Genomic DNA, 16,329 nt, shown 5'->3' with positions numbered 1-16,329 from the left:
CAGTGTTAGAATAGCAAGAATTGAATAAATTGGTTGGGAATTCTGGAAAAATTACATCTAGCTTTCTGTATGAAAACTTCGAGTGGCTTTTGACCTAGTTTGAAGAGGTATTTAAAGTGGTATGATATACTACGGTAGTGGAAAAAGAGCTAATCCTTGCGGTAGTATACTGTACTCTATAGGGTAACAATTGGGTGGATAGTACATGACTGATTGTACAATACCAATATACATAGTAGAACACTAGACTAGAAGATATAGTCGGTAGCCATGTTGGAGAAGAAAGATGTACTCCATTGATTAGTCAAGATTCTTTCTGCTAACTCTATCTATTAATTTCGAATAATAGGATTGATCTTTTCGTAGAATAGATAGAAAAACGTGAATGATATCTTTGCAAAATGGACAATCCTGGAACTAGGAATGCTGCAGTAGCGGACTTTGGTAAGTATCTCAATGACACGAGTACAGTATAGTCTTGCTAATTTTCTTTCTTGCTTATTACATGAAAACACACAAGCCATGACAACATTTAAACCCCATTTCTTTTTTTTCAAATTCTAATTCAATTCTTAATTCATCCTAGACATAGGATAACGTAGATTTTAGTACTACTTGCTAATCGATCATTCCAATGCTTTCCTGACATGCATTTTACTCTGTCTCTATGCAGTGTTTTGAATATGCTTTGATGTGTATTAACTTAATATGCGGCAGCATTCATTGATTGAGTCAGTCAAAAAGCATCTTGACATCACCTAGTGACTTGGTCGAGTATGCTATGCCCTCCAAATGCAACTCATTGATGGAAAACGTTAATCAATAACACTAAGCCATACATGATATCGAAACTTTTACTGAATACACAAACTTGATTCTTATGAATCGTATGGCCGATGCATTTAGTAATCAATGGGTTGATAGTTGGCTAATCTACCTGCGTTAGAAATGTAGATACGCTTGGACTACTCATAGACTACACAAAGCAATACATTGATTTTTTAGACAGACTTGAAATACTCACTACTCAATCTTAAGAATCAATTCGTGGACACAGTATCAATAAATATAAACTTGTATAATTTTATTAATAGACGACAACGCAGATATTTCACATCAATCAAAGATCACCGATGAGCCCAGTCAGGCCTTTGATTCATTCCCGTACAGTGAAAATGTGGCAGGTTTAGATCAGGAAAAATACGAAAAAGATAGTCCAAGAGAAGATGAAGTAGTTGCAGCTCATTCTGAATCTGAATTAGATACTGATGTGATAATAGGCGGCACTGAAGGTACTGACGTTGGCGGCGATGAATCCGAATATCATTGGCTTGATGATTACGGAGACAATAGCGCTTCCAAAACGAATCAAGATCTTCCCTCAGAAAATACGTTTCAGTTAAATCAAGAAACAGATGTTGCTGATAATCCGTTACCTTCAGATACTGAAGTTGAGGATACTGTCCATTTGACCGACGAAAGAGATATACCACAAGATGGACAGATTAACTCGCATTTCCCTTATTCCGACTTGGATACAAGAGACGAATTACGGGCATCTGAAAAAGTTTCTCCTACTGACGCTAGGCCTGAAGGTATAACATCTTCTGAATTGACGTTATCTTTGCTAAGTGGCTCTATTACAGCATCTCAATTGCATAAATTATAAGTAGAGTAGTACTTTATAGTGAATCTGGCCAGCGATCCAATGTTAATAACTGTTATCGCCATTCAATACAGCGTATTCTATGGTGTCATAGTCATTTCTACAGATATAAGTCACATAGTAACATCGTAAGCATAGATATACCTATATTGCTGCTATAATTGCACATTCTATTCTATATCATAGCATCACAAATATACAGCGACAACTAAGAAATTATTAATAGTTCTGTTATATTGTTATAATATTCCTATATAGGTAACGATTTCGCCGAGGATAACAGCAGTGCCAATCCTCAAGTATTAGCATCATTTAGCTATGATCCTGAATTTTTACAGGGTGGTATGGATGAAAATACGTTAACGACTTCTTTCAGCAAAAGCGACGATATCAATATAGACAATGATAGTTCGTTAGATAATAAATTGCGATCTTCAAGTCATGATAATCTAAGTCATTTAGGCGCTCTCGCTTATGGAACCAATCAGAGAAACTTGCCTATTAGACAGAACAAAAGTAGCGATAATTTAAGTAATATGCCGTACAGTAAAGCAACGGTTGTAAGTACTGGGAGTGAACCGTCTTTAGTAGCTGCAGTAAGGGCCGGAGAACCGAAAATCAATTATTACACACCAGCATACGACCAAGGAGCGGCAGAGAGTACTAACGTTGATAAAGTAGAGACTGACAATTTTAGTTTTGCTAAGCGTACTGATAGTTTTGTTAATGCAATAGAATCGAAAGATACCAATGTACCTCGTAGTTCTGATATTACTCCGTCAATAACGCAAGAAGAAAGTAAAATTGGAAATGCGCCCATTGACCCCAGTGATAATTCGGAAAATCCGCTAATAAATTCTTCTTCTAACTACCAAGTTGCACCAGTTATGCCGCAATCGCAGCCTCCCCCGCCTCCCAATAATTTTGCAACTAGTTATTTACCTACAACAAAGAACCAGCCGCAGTTTCCGGGTCCTGATCATTTTGCAAAGCAAGCTTCAGTAACTAAGAGCAATCAATACCAAGGTATGACTAGCGCTGGACAACCTTATGTTGATCAGAATCAAACCATCGGAAACGAATCAAGTTCTGCATATGGTAGCCAATATCAACAACAACAACAACAACAACCCGCGCGATTGAATACTCAAAGTGGCAATGTCGATGCCAATCAGTATTATAATTATCAGCAACAATATCCTTACGCTTCATATCCGTATCAACAATATTATTATTACCCCACTCCTTGGGATCCGTACGGCTACCAGTATCAGCAATACCAGGACTGGTACTACTCAACGTACTACCAGAATGCAAATTACTATGGATCAAATCCTAATGATCAGCAAAACTACCCTGGATTTGCTGATCATCAGCAACAGGAAGCCCAATATTACGAAAATTACTATACTCAATCAGCTGTTCAACAAGGTCCACAGGAATCAAATAATCCTAACTTCGCCAACAACGCTCAAGGGGACGCTTTGGATTCATCTACCTACGATTCAGAAATGGCCCCTACAACTAGTACTTCTGTAGCTACTCCACAACTACCAATCTATGACCACGATCTCACTTCAGATAACAATGTAACGCATATTGAATCAAATACTGATAATTTTCATTATCAACAAGGTGAACCCACTATACCTGATTATTCTGAAGTCGATGCTAGTGCTATAGCATATCCACCAGGACCAGATGAGGACGTACCTATTGAAGAAGGTATAAAACAATGTATTGCTTATCATTACTGAGGAAACAATTGAAATAATTCGCTTAATAAAACTCACTACTACAACATATAGATGAAGAAGATCAGAAACCTCCACCGTTATACGTTGCACCTCATGTTAGATGTAATTTTAGCTTTGGTGGGGTAGTGGTTATGACCTCAGCCAGTAACCCTAACATGGTAACTATATCTCAGCTACAGGTAAGCCTTAGAATGCGTTCACTATTATACCTATTATACATATTCATATTAGAAATTTAAGGAAATACTGATACCTATCATTACGTCACTCTATATACTAATTTCAGAATAGCGTATCGGAACAGAAGCTGCAGCATGATATCAAAGATTTTCCTGGGCCTCTAATGTGTGACGATACACACAAACGTGATATAATAAGTTATATTGAGACTAAAATTGCTAATACGACTGATAGAATGGAAACATCGTCATCGCGTTTACTGTGGAAGTATCTACTGATGGGAATTCGCCAAAATGGAACAATACTAAATACTGATATTTCTGAACTACTGTTAAACGATGAGCAGTTATGTAATGAAAGTAGTAATAAATTGGCCACTAATGATGATTTCGAATCTGAGTGCCACGATGAAGCAGAACTAGAAAGTTCTCCGCAAGTTTCATTTAATATGCAAGCTATTGAAAAAGAATTTAGGCAATTACTATTACAAGGGAAAAAAAGGGAAGCGTTAGAAATTGCAATCGGTAATGGTTTATGGGGCCATGCTATGATATTATCCAATAGATTAGATTCTCGAATGTACAAAATGGTTATTAACAAGTTCTTTCTGTCGATGATGGAAGGAGATACTTTACTAACACTATACCAAGTATTAGATGGTCAACTACCAACAGCCATAACTAATAAACGTACCATAAATACAAATTGGAAATCGCATTTGGCAATGTTATTGTCTAATACAACATCTAATTCGAAGTTTGATAAAGACAATATAATTTCTCTTGGAAATCAGTTGATGCAAAATGGTGATATATTCGCTGGACAGTTATGTTACCTGATTGCAGGAGTAATCCCTGGCCGTTTTGATAGTGAAAAAAAGGACTTTATATTAGTTGGTCAAAATTCTGCAAGTAAATCATTACAGTATTTAGATATTGTCGATATTCATCGTACTGAAATATGTGAGTATATTCGCTCGTTACAAAGACCTGGTGACGCATTCCCAAAATTTCAGCCGTATAAATTTATGTACGCAGCACTTTTAAGCGAGCTTGGCGGGAAGGACGAGGCCTTACAGTACTTAGAATCCTTGGCTTACACTATTCATTCTAATCCAAAACTATATTCTAAATCATTTATTAAATGTGTAGCAAATTTCGCTTCTCGTGCTACATATTTCAATCCTGAAGATAGTGGCAATGAAGACGAAGATGAACCGGAATGGCTAGCTAATCTTCACTCATTGACCGACCTTGACTATAATAATAATTTATATCGTTTTAATAACAGTACATCAACAGATAACAATGATGTGATAGCTCCAAAAGTGGAGGATGACTACACGTATCAAAATCCAGCTTCACCCATACAATCTTATTCTGGAGGCGGCAATCTGTCTCTTGTGCACACACCAGCTGAATCAAATAAATCTGTTCATCAGTTTACCTTTGATGAATCAGAAATTAATAGGCAACATGAAAACAAACCTGGATTATATACCCCGACACAATCTGAAAATAATTCTGGATTGTATAACCGTGCACAACCTGAAAATAAGCCTGGATTGTACAGCCCAACAATTCCAACCAGTCATCAAAGACAAGACAGTCCTAAATTATTTTATAATCCCAATAGTACTTCACAAAGCCAACCTACTGGTGGAAATATCCCATTAAATCCAATATATGAACCTGCGGGCAACAGCGCTGCAATGTATGAACCTGCTAGCAGCAAGACCACAGTTCCCCGTGCAAATACCTATAAGCCAGAAGTAGAGATATATCAATTAATACTGCATCATATAGTTAGAATTAGAAGAATTAACAGCTGTTATTTAAAGAAATTTATTTTTAATGTTAGGAAAATCAACAAGGTCCTAATATCGTCGATAAGTTTCAACCCAATAGGGACACAGTGAAAGCACCAAGTGATGGTAGCGTAATAATTACTACTTATAGCAATAGGTATATTAAAAATCGCTAACCTAGTATATATATATATATATATCTTTCATATAAAAAGATATGGCCAAAAAGAGTCAAGATTCACCGGCTAAAACACCTGGAAGGAAAGTTAAGCAAAAGGTTTGCATTAAACATTTCAATTGCTAAAGTCTTATTCTAATATGGAATCAATGACTTTTCGTAATTGTTGCTATCAAAGGGTTGGTTATCTACCGTCAGTAGTATGATCTTTAGAGGAAAAAATGAAATGCATTTGCCCGATGACAGAAAGCCAACTGTATGTTTTCGAGCATTAATATTATGACGTTTTGCTACGATTAGATCTTGTTAGTTAAATTTTTATCTATGCGCTATTTTTACATGTTAACAGATTTACTATGATGAAAATTTAAAAAAGTGGGTTGATAACGATAATCCAGAAGAGGTAAGAAAAAACTGCGACTTAGAATTACAGTAGCCTTTATCTGCAGTTAGTTAGGCTAGATTATAATTTGATGATTGTTAATTATTTGGACGTATAAGACAACAAAAGCTGCTGCTCCGCCCCCATCAGATACACAATTAACCAAGCCTTCCACAGCTCAACCTAGTGAGTATTTGCAACATTTTACAATCACGTACTCAATGCAATCTATGTATAAAAAATAGCTAATTATCGACCAACTGTTGACGTAGGCATCCCAACATATCAGCAGCCGATGAATAATTCTGCAAACAATCCTATGCAACCGCTTTCCCAGCAACAGGAATCTACGACAACATCCACTGCCGGGGCTTCAGCTACTAACAGTTATTCTATCTTTAAAGGGCGCGGTGGGAAAATGGGTAAATTTTTTAGCCTTACTGTGTATACGAAATTAAGATTGTTAACTCATAACCTCTTCAATTGGACGCTATTGACTTCATCCATTGATCATCAGGTGGTCGAAGCCAATATGTCGATGTTTTCGGCGGAAAAAAAAGTGAAACAACCTCAGGCCAAAAGACAATTCTTCCTCCAAACTTCCTCAATCCTGTACAAAATAATACAACTCCAGCTAAAGCAACAGGACAATTTTTCGTTCCAACAGCTAGTATGTTCAAACGCATGATGTAGATTTTAAGCTACCATAGATGTACGTGTATGTATTTTTATTTTAAGGCTCGTAATTTGGAATGAACTTTTTTAAGATCAAGATGACGTATCAGATCCATTTACGAGTTCAAGTAATAATAATAACTCTAATGAAGGGTTGCAAGAACACTCTGACAATGACCATGGAAGATATCAAACTGCAGAAATGCGATCTAATCGTGAAAATAGGCAGCAAGCAATGAATCGCCAAGAACCGTACGAATCCAATGTGCATGGTATATAATAAAATATGAAAATCTAGTTATATGATTTTTGTTATTGAACTTTAATTTAAGTAAGCGACTGCATCATCTCATAGGTAACCAAAACAGGAATATTGCACAAGATCCATCGGGTCAATTGTATGATAGTTCGCAACAAGGTAACATTCAAGCGTTATCAAGCTTTCAACGATACTTTCAATGTAAAATCTATTTATGTTCTCATTCAAGGTGTTGATGTTACAGCACATACTGGAACACACGATTCATATGCCCAAGGTAGACTTGGTGGATATGCTGCTGCAAATATGTCTACATCTCAGCCGTTCAGTTCAAATCTTCCGGATATGCAAAATAGATATTCTCATGATTTAACCTCTTCCTATGGCACGGAGAGTAACGTTAGCGATCTTGGATTTTCTGCATCCGATACCGGGTAAGATATGCAGCTATTATCTACTGGTTCTATTTGCATTAGTTTATAACTAATAGTGTTATGCGGGTACTTTCACCGTAAAAATACTCTAGGGTGAGCGACTCGGTGCAATCGACGCCCAGACAATCTGAATATCAGGTACAGACATCACAAATGTTATTAAGTTATATGCTAAGTTTATTTCATAATGAGAATGTATAGTAAATAGAATGTCATACTCGTTTTCATAGAATGAAACTAATACTAAGCCCCAGGACATATATCAGCAACCATTCCCTATTGGTTTCCAAAATCAAGGCGGAAGTCATTCTAGAACATCCAGTTTTAATCGTCAAAAAAGACCGCCACTGTCATTAGGTGGAGCTTATTACTAAATTAAATTACGGTTGTTTATGTCCACACGTGTATGTGGTATTTGTTTGGCTTTTCTAGCAACACTTTTCCGGATTCCGCTAATTCGATGTTTAATCGCGGTACCAGAAGATTTATTTACTATTCGAGGAATTTTATTCAAGTTTACAGTACAACGTATAAATTCATGAAAATATTATATCGGTTTTAAACATATGCTATATGGCGATTTCAATTTAATTTACCTATTAAGTAATGTTATCTGCATTAATAGTATATATTTGAATTTAATTGATAGTATGGGTTGTAAATATTTTTTGAGCGAGGTTATGGATTTTTTTTTTAAAGTTTCATTGGGAAGTGACGCTCTGTTGGAAAACTAAGATACTTTACTAAACGATAGTAATAAAATGTTATTATTCATCATTATTGTTGATACATTAATTAAATTGATGACATTTTGCTATGACCTTTCGATCTAGTATCAACCACTACAGGTTTTAATTCATAACCCAGGTTTACAGTCCATTATGATCACTAAATTCTGATTATTAATCTTTCAGTGAGCTAGGTTAAGACATGTTCGTTATCCTAGGAAGTATTCCAACAAAGTGAGTTCCTAAACTATTTCGAGCGACTTTAGTATTACAATAGCCACGAATGAAATGTAACGGTATGTCAAGTAACCTTCTGCCAGATGATCGCACATGTATATCATTAGAACATTATACAACAAGGCGTCTCGAACCGACCTACTGCAACCCGTTAGAAATGTTATAGAATTAGCGTTACTTGATATCAAATGCCCTAAGTAATAAGCAGAAATTAGACGAAACGATGAGAGCAAGTTGTAGGCCTATCATTACTTTTGATGTGGTGAGTAATGAATAACTACAATACCTATCTTCAAAAAATTCGGTAGAGTTAAAAGATTCTAGTAATGAGAGTTAACTTTCTAAGAATATTCCTTAAAAATATAACGGTCATATCCAATGTTGTACCTATGTTTGCTGCATTTTAAGAAATATGCCAAAACGTTACCAAAAAATAAGAACCAAAGTCTTTAATATGAAAATCTTTACTAGTTGAAAATTGAACTCTTCCCGCTGTCAATCAATGCGTATTTAAAGTATTTAGGTTCGCCATTACTGCACAATATAACTTTAAGGATAATATACGAGAAGGTATTTCTAGTAGTCCATGACTGTACTATCTTTTTCTCTCAGGGTCGTAGAGATTTTTATCTCGATGCTAGTCACGTGTAGAGGTAAATCTTACTACATACTGTACTACATCCGTGAATGGCTGTGCGCAGCACAAGATCTGTAAAATAGAAATTTTTATTACACTGTACAACCATTTCTGGTTTCTTTCCTTCCTTTTAGCCTAAAATAAGGGAGAGAGCATTGAAAATATAGTGGCAATACAATGCTCGGAGGGCCTGGTCTATTGAACTTTACTGTATGGAAGGTCTGCAATCGTATACTAAGTTACGAAAGCTTTTTTACTTCTTATTTCTGTAGTAGTGTATAACCAGTTGTTGGGATTATAATACTAAAATCGTATACCTTACTAATCTGCCAGGTACAGTACTGTATAGCGTATAGGTATACGATTTTAGAATTATAATCCCAACAACTGGTACGCAAAAAGTCATGCATTACTAAATTACATCTAGTAGCCATAATAGAGTAGACGTTGTGATATTACAGTGAACTGACCAGTTGTATCATGGACTACTAAATAAATACTTACTAATTTAGTAGTTCATGGTGGTGTGCAGTCTAAATCGAGTTAGATGCAAAAATGATTACTATAGTGATTAGTGTCGTGATTACTGTCAGGAATGCAGATTATGTAGCAGTCATTATATCGAAAGTTTGGAAATACGTAGACCTAGTTTTCGTCTTCTATACTGCTGTTTATGACCTTATATCTTCATATTAGTAGAAGAATCGGATGATATACAGTAAGCTTAATTTGTGCAAGTACCTGTTACAAAATAATAAAACTAGAGATCTTGACGATGAAACATATGTATATTGCTATATGTAATTTGATAATCTAAGCTTTAATAACAGTCACGCACAATTTAAAGGTGAATGCCATAGGATTTATGACTGTTGTTGATTTTATGAAGTATATAGCGAAGACGGTGTATGATAGAGTTCTGAATTACAAAGTCGATTTGCAAATCTATCTAACACAAGGCTGACCCAGCCGTACATTTTATTTTATTATGCCATTAAAAGACTCGGACCGATTGCGATCAGTAAGCCCCATATAGTAACTGTAAATAGGTGCTAACATAAAATTAAAGGATAATGGAACAATATTATTCCACTTGGGTATTTATCAAAAATCAATTGAAATATCTAGCAGAATTTTGTCAATATTGCTGCTTTCATTTATTTTAACGACATAAATATACTTGATAAATTTTCAAGTTTTTTTCAATTAGTATAAATAAAATAAATATCTACCGATACATACTAATATATCAATATGAAGTTGGATTACATGCATGTAGCTGACATAATGTATGATAAATGATAATTGTGATCTCCCCGCTATAGATCAAGTAACCCCGTTGCAAACATGTGGATGTTATCAATTTTACGATTAGCTAGTAGTTTTAACCACTTTCAGATGAAGCCAAGAATTCAGCAAGGTCTATGCTTGTAACTATTCCATATGTGGATTGTCTCCCCGTAACATCCTTACAATCTAAGTTTTGATTGAAGTAAGAAATTAGAGATAGCAATAAGAAAGGGCATTTTCAGTTATAGCAGCATATTATATAAAAGGCCAGAACTTTATACTCACCATTTTTTTGATCGTAGACAACCAAAGCATAATGGCCGCACTTCAAAATACGTGATAGTTCTCCTAAGGTTTTCTCTAAGAAAATCTAGATCAAAAGTTGCATTTTTATTAAATTAGGTAAGAAAAACAGTTATAGATTCCTAATATCAATACTATTGTTGTATCAATTTTATGTATCTACAGGAGTATTCGGTTACTTATCGAAAATGTTTAATTATTCCTAAAATGCTATTTTACCGTATTAAATCGTTTGTTGGCCATGACAGAAATTGGATCAGTACTACTAACTTTCCCTTCTATTAATGAAGTAACAACACTATCACGTGTTGCAACACTGACTGGAATACTATTGCAGTATAAAAATTGACAGATAAAGTTGTTAAAGTACGATACTAAATAAATTAGAAATAATTTGGAGGCAAGTTAACTAGCGATAAAAAGTCATTATTAATTAAATGTTTTCTTTATGCTGTAATCATATCTCATAATTACCCTAATTCATCAATAACCAGTAATTGATTACATAAATCTCTATTTTCAAAATTGAAAAGGCATTTAGTAAGGTTTTCATTATAAACACTTTTCACCAATATTGGTAGTTGCACATATAAGCAAGATGGTAAGATTGTGCTATAAAAATGTTGAGACACTTGTATACAATTTATACCTTTTCATAATTCTAATAACTTCACCAATAGTTACGTTAGGTGTAATGGCTGAAGGGGTGGAGATACTGAGTCTGCTAATTGGTAAGTCCCACCACCTAGTAAGGCATACAGTATGTCATATATAAGATTTGACTACTGCAAAACTAATATTTAAAAGATTTATCCACAAGTACTATAGAAAGAAAAGTATAAAATTATCAATATACTAGAACCTACCAGGGCTTCAAATCATTCGCTGTAGACGGATCTTCCATAAATCCTTTCTCTATCATCCAGTCATCGTTGATGAATGTGCTCCTATGTTACAGGCATCAAAGAGAAAAATCATTACTTAATTTCACAATTCTACTATTACAATCCCATTATTCATTCTAATTTCATGAAAAATGGTTCAAATATATACGAACATATAATTGTGAATAGAGTCTGGAAGAATGACTACGCAAGTTTGATCTTCACTTAAGTCTTTGGCAAGAAGCAGTGCTATTGAGAGGGCACTGCCACTAGAACCGCCTAAGCCATAAAAATAGTAAGAGTACGTGTATTATCAGTAAAAGATTTCAGAGATGAATATTGTTATTCTAAAAGTATATTGAAATAATCTTACCACACAGTAAACCCTCCTCTTGAATTAAATATCTAGCACACTGGAAAGAATCCTTGTCATTACATCTATGCCACTGATCCACAATAGTTCGGTCAAGAACAGTAGGAATGAAGCTTATACCAATACCCTCTACCTTGGGATATAATTTTAAAGTCATTTATGAGAGAAATGCTGGCGTACTATTATGCTTATTGCAATTCATTATAATGCACCTACTTTGTATTCTGTAGAACTAGGGACTGATCTTAGTGGATCTACTCCGATAATCTATTTTAAATAAAACAAGTATAGGCCCACAAACAAAGTTTGTGGTTGTGATCGTTTCTAGATTAAAGGTCACAGTATGCATATATTTGCACAGTACATTATATTAAAAAATCTGAAGTAATACCTTAACATCTTTTATCCTTTCTTTTAATTTCCGACCGATACCAGTAAGAGTTCCACATGTTCCGGCTCCAGCAACCAAAACATCAATTTTGCCTATCATGGAGTAAGTCATTAACAATATCGCAATAGAAGAGCTGATATAATAGATAATTCTACTTTCGCACAATATAATGATAATTCATTAAATAAATTAATTAAGATCAAAATCTTTTAGCAATTACCATCACACTGATTTAATAATTCTTCAGCAATATTATCATAATGAGCCAATGAATTGCTAGGATTGGCGAACTATGAAATAAAACATGATCATCTTCAATAGCAAACCACCTTAGCACTTGTTGCTAAATAATTGTTTATTATCGAAGACATTTTCCAAAACAGTCGCGCGATTAACATTGTAAATCTACCAACCTGATTTAAGATAATAGCATTTTCGGTTTTTTTCTGTAATTTATCAGCAACCCCAAAAAAGGATTCTAAATTAAAATTGTTGTACGTAATAATCTATTAGCATAGTTAATATAGGAGATACAAAATTTATTCTCCAAACTTAGAATAGTGATACTTCCTATCAAATTTTTAAGGGGAAAGTTGCTTACAGTTGAAATAAGTAACAGAAAATATACCCGTACTGAAACACTCTTATATTTTTATTACTTGATACATATCATCTTAATAACTACTCTGGTTAATCATATGCTTAATAGTTAGTTACAACCGATCCAAACAAACCTGGCGAATCAAAGCTAACATTACTCGAACAACGAATAACTTCAGCCCCTAGAGCCTTTAACATGGAATCCTACCAATGTATGATATCAATTATTTACAATAAGGTAGCTTACGACCTATATACAGGAGTATATATATACTGCATGATATACGTAGTATTTGTAATAACCTTATTTATGCTCATTTTATCCGGCATAGTAATGATACATCGGTAGCCTTTAACAACCGCAACGAGGGCTAAACCAATGCCTAAAAACAATTTAAGAATTGATGTAATATATAATTATATTACCATGGACTTCCAGTCCATGGCATTACTTACAATTTGTTAAAGTAAGTTGAATATAGGCGATGAAATAAATTAGTCAACTATCTGGCGTTACCGGTATTTCCTGAGGTAGGTTCTATTATCGTGTACCCCGGTTTAATTTTTCCTTCTCTCTCTGCTTCTTCTACCATACGTAAAGCAATACGATCCTTAACAGAACCACCAGGATTCATAAACTCGCATTTAGCTACTGGAAAATATGGAAAATACGTACAACAGGAATTAACTGCTATTGAGCTATATTGGAGAATATGCTGTGTGAATGTTAGTGTAAACATATATGCGCGTATAATTAAAATACGAGCATTATATAATATATCAGCATCGAGAAACAGCAATATTTATCGTATATGTACTCTATTGCTTTCATCTAAAATAGAAATCTACACTACTATAAATTGCATTATAGATCTCATGCTCCTAATAGACATAGATTTAATACTCTATAGGTAAAAAAATATCGTATACTTACGTAGATTGCATTTTAAACCAAACTTCTTTTCAATTTTATTTAATCTAACAATAGGCGTAAAGCCGATATTTTCTAATATTGTCTGGCTAATTTTGTTATTGATTTTTCTACAAAATAAAATAAAAACCAAGTGGCCATTTAAAAAAAGCTAATTATAAGCTCATTACTGTTCTGTCTTATCCTTTAATTTAAATACCTAATATGAGATATTGTAACCTAAACACCGATGAGAACTGCAGTAGATAGTGGGAGCAAGAAGAATTAGCAGCTACCTTCTTAGGTCAACTAAGGAACAGCTATATACAGTAGAAGTAAAGTTGTGTAAAGTGTGTTGGTATCGTCAAGAATGCGGTTCATATACTGTCTTAACAGAAGTTACAGCTCTTCCAGTTACAAGATTGCAGAAGGAGAGTACTATACCATGGACTACTAAAGTAGTCCATAAAGTAGTTCATAACTATACTCTTTACACTAATTATAACTAGTTTAATATATAACTAATGATTTACTACAACCTACTGTTCACATATTACTATATTCTTATACAGTACAGTATAGCGCTACATCGGACATTTGGCTGCATTATGCATCATGATGTAGTAAAGTGGTTGACTTTCTCTAGGAAAACTTGTAATATTTTAATTGAGATATATCTTTAGTCTGCAATGTTTATATGAAGTAGAATTTCTTTCACGGTGGTGTAAAATATTACCGAACTTCGTGATGATGCGGTGACTTAGCACTGGAGCCCAACGTCCAAGTACACTTGGGAGGTCGATTAGGAGGATTTCGTAATCCGCCTTGACTTTCAGAACCGCCATCAGACATAATTCTAGATTTTTTTAAAAGCAAATGCTTTCACGGTGTCTCGATAATAATTAAATGGATTACTAGCTTCGATTTTAATTGTCCAATCGATCCTTACTAAATTTCCAATTTTAACTTATTAACGAAACCTTCTAAAGAACATTTTGAAGAGATAGAACCGATATGAGTGTCGGCAAGTGACGTTAAGTTATATTAACACTAACACGCAGATGTACGGAGAAAGAATAAATTTGATGAGCACTTATCAACTACTCAATCTTACCGGTAATATCTAGTAGTCCATGGGGGTACAAGATGATGCCGTCTATTGGCGTATGTGCTATACTGGTGTAGCTAAAGTAATACAGTCTCTATTATCGTAACTGACTGCCGGTCTGATTGCTCATAATAAGTACTGTACACATAGCGTTTTGCATCGTACTGTGCTAACTATAAGGAAGTACTAACGTAATAGTGCAAGCTATTACAGTGCGAAGTCTAATTTTAATAAACTAATACATGGACTAGTAAGCTTTTTTCTGTTATTCCCTGACTAAAATGAGATCATTTCGATTAATCCAATTGATAATAGAATTGATCCATTTTAACGATTTTTCCATTTGACTTCTATAGTGTAGCAGACTGTTACAAATCTCCTTTGTAACTAGAAAACGGGTCTTAAACACTATCTTCACTAGTACTCGTGTTCCCAACTAACTTAGGGACCATCGTAGTTGAACTAACTCTCAGCTACACAAATAGGCTACTTATGAGTAATAGGTTTCAATACTTCACTTTATTTTCGTTTATCTTCGTCGTAAAATGGACTAAAGAAAAACGTAAGAATACTCTAGCAATAATGGTCAAAAGATACTGCAAGTGACTAACTGGAACTGAGCAGCTAAGCTAGTGCTCGGCTTTTTAGAGTCTCGGCCAACGCCGATGGTGCACTTGCGAATATTCTTGACATAGCGACTTACACCGTACAGTATACATATCCTAGTATAGCAACGAGAGCCTCAAGGCTCTGCAAAGTAATTGTACCTTACACTTAAGGTGTTATTAATTAACGTTTACTGACTAAGCGTGTTAGCTCCGACACGTCAACAATATTGAACTTTCTGATACCTTGGCAATAACAAGTACTTATTAATAAACATTAATATCTAATAAGCTACTGGAGCAAACAATAATTTAAATGAGATATTTAATTAACATAGCAGTTAATATTTCGGAGCATGGCTCCGTAACACAGATATATACATTGTATAATATTTCTGCATATTAATGGTAACAACCAAAATAAGATGAACTCCATTTTGATTAGAATTATTGTCATTGCATTGTACTAAGGTAAAAAAATTACAAAGCTATACTATACCGCTACTCAAAATCCTATTGTATCTAACCATTTTTTTACTACACGAATATGATTTAGGTTCCGTGAGATATACATCAGATAATGATGATTAATTAAAATATGGTTGACATTATGCAAGTGAGTCTCAGTCATGGACGACTAGATAGAAACTTTTATTACTCCTTTCTAATAGTAGTACAGATAGTAACAGTGGTCCTTGATTGATTGAAATCACTCTTTCTACGATTAATATATTAAGAACTTCTAATCTCTCTCAATAAGTCCCTTTAGTGTGGCTATAGTGAAAATCTCTGGGTTCTTATTGTGCACGAGAGATCCTTCTGTATATACAAACAACGCTGCAATATACAACACAGTATTGCACTATCTACTATAGAGAATAGCCACATTATCGATTTAAGAATCAAGAATGTACTAGCACTGAGA

General features: G+C 34.4%; 2 protein-coding genes across 2 annotated transcripts; one reads left to right on the top strand and one right to left on the bottom strand.

Annotated features, from left to right (window-relative positions):
- Nucleotides 1-401: 401 nt before the first annotated feature.
- Nucleotides 402-7,712, top strand: TRIADDRAFT_53450 (uncharacterized protein; the record flags this gene model as incomplete). Its single annotated transcript, XM_002109948.1, has 16 exons — nt 402-444; nt 1,095-1,595; nt 1,925-3,391; nt 3,475-3,602; nt 3,710-5,374; nt 5,464-5,536; nt 5,626-5,687; nt 5,767-5,844; nt 5,938-5,991; nt 6,090-6,156; nt 6,488-6,640; nt 6,738-6,917; nt 7,001-7,063; nt 7,134-7,338; nt 7,431-7,476; nt 7,569-7,712. 16 exons carry the CDS (start codon nt 402-404, stop codon nt 7,710-7,712), a joined length of 4,929 nt encoding a protein of 1,642 aa, XP_002109984.1.
- A 2,612-nt stretch (nt 7,713-10,324) lies between these two features.
- Nucleotides 10,325-14,543, bottom strand: TRIADDRAFT_53449 (uncharacterized protein; the record flags this gene model as incomplete). Its single annotated transcript, XM_002109393.1, has 17 exons — nt 10,325-10,416; nt 10,516-10,600; nt 10,753-10,861; nt 11,008-11,046; nt 11,183-11,278; nt 11,400-11,480; nt 11,591-11,696; nt 11,791-11,923; nt 12,007-12,057; nt 12,182-12,273; nt 12,402-12,471; nt 12,595-12,659; nt 12,916-12,985; nt 13,085-13,164; nt 13,299-13,433; nt 13,716-13,822; nt 14,428-14,543. The coding sequence occupies 17 exons, from the start codon at nt 14,541-14,543 to the stop codon at nt 10,325-10,327; spliced, it is 1,527 nt and encodes a 508-aa protein (XP_002109429.1).
- Nucleotides 14,544-16,329: the final 1,786 nt, after the last annotated feature.

Source organism: Trichoplax adhaerens, genomic scaffold (assembly GCF_000150275.1).
Source record: "Trichoplax adhaerens TRIADscaffold_2 genomic scaffold, whole genome shotgun sequence".
Lineage (NCBI taxonomy): Eukaryota > Metazoa > Placozoa > Uniplacotomia > Trichoplacea > Trichoplacidae > Trichoplax > Trichoplax adhaerens.
The sequence above is the reverse complement of the archived record's forward strand: the minus strand, read 5'-3'. Positions and strand labels throughout refer to the sequence as shown.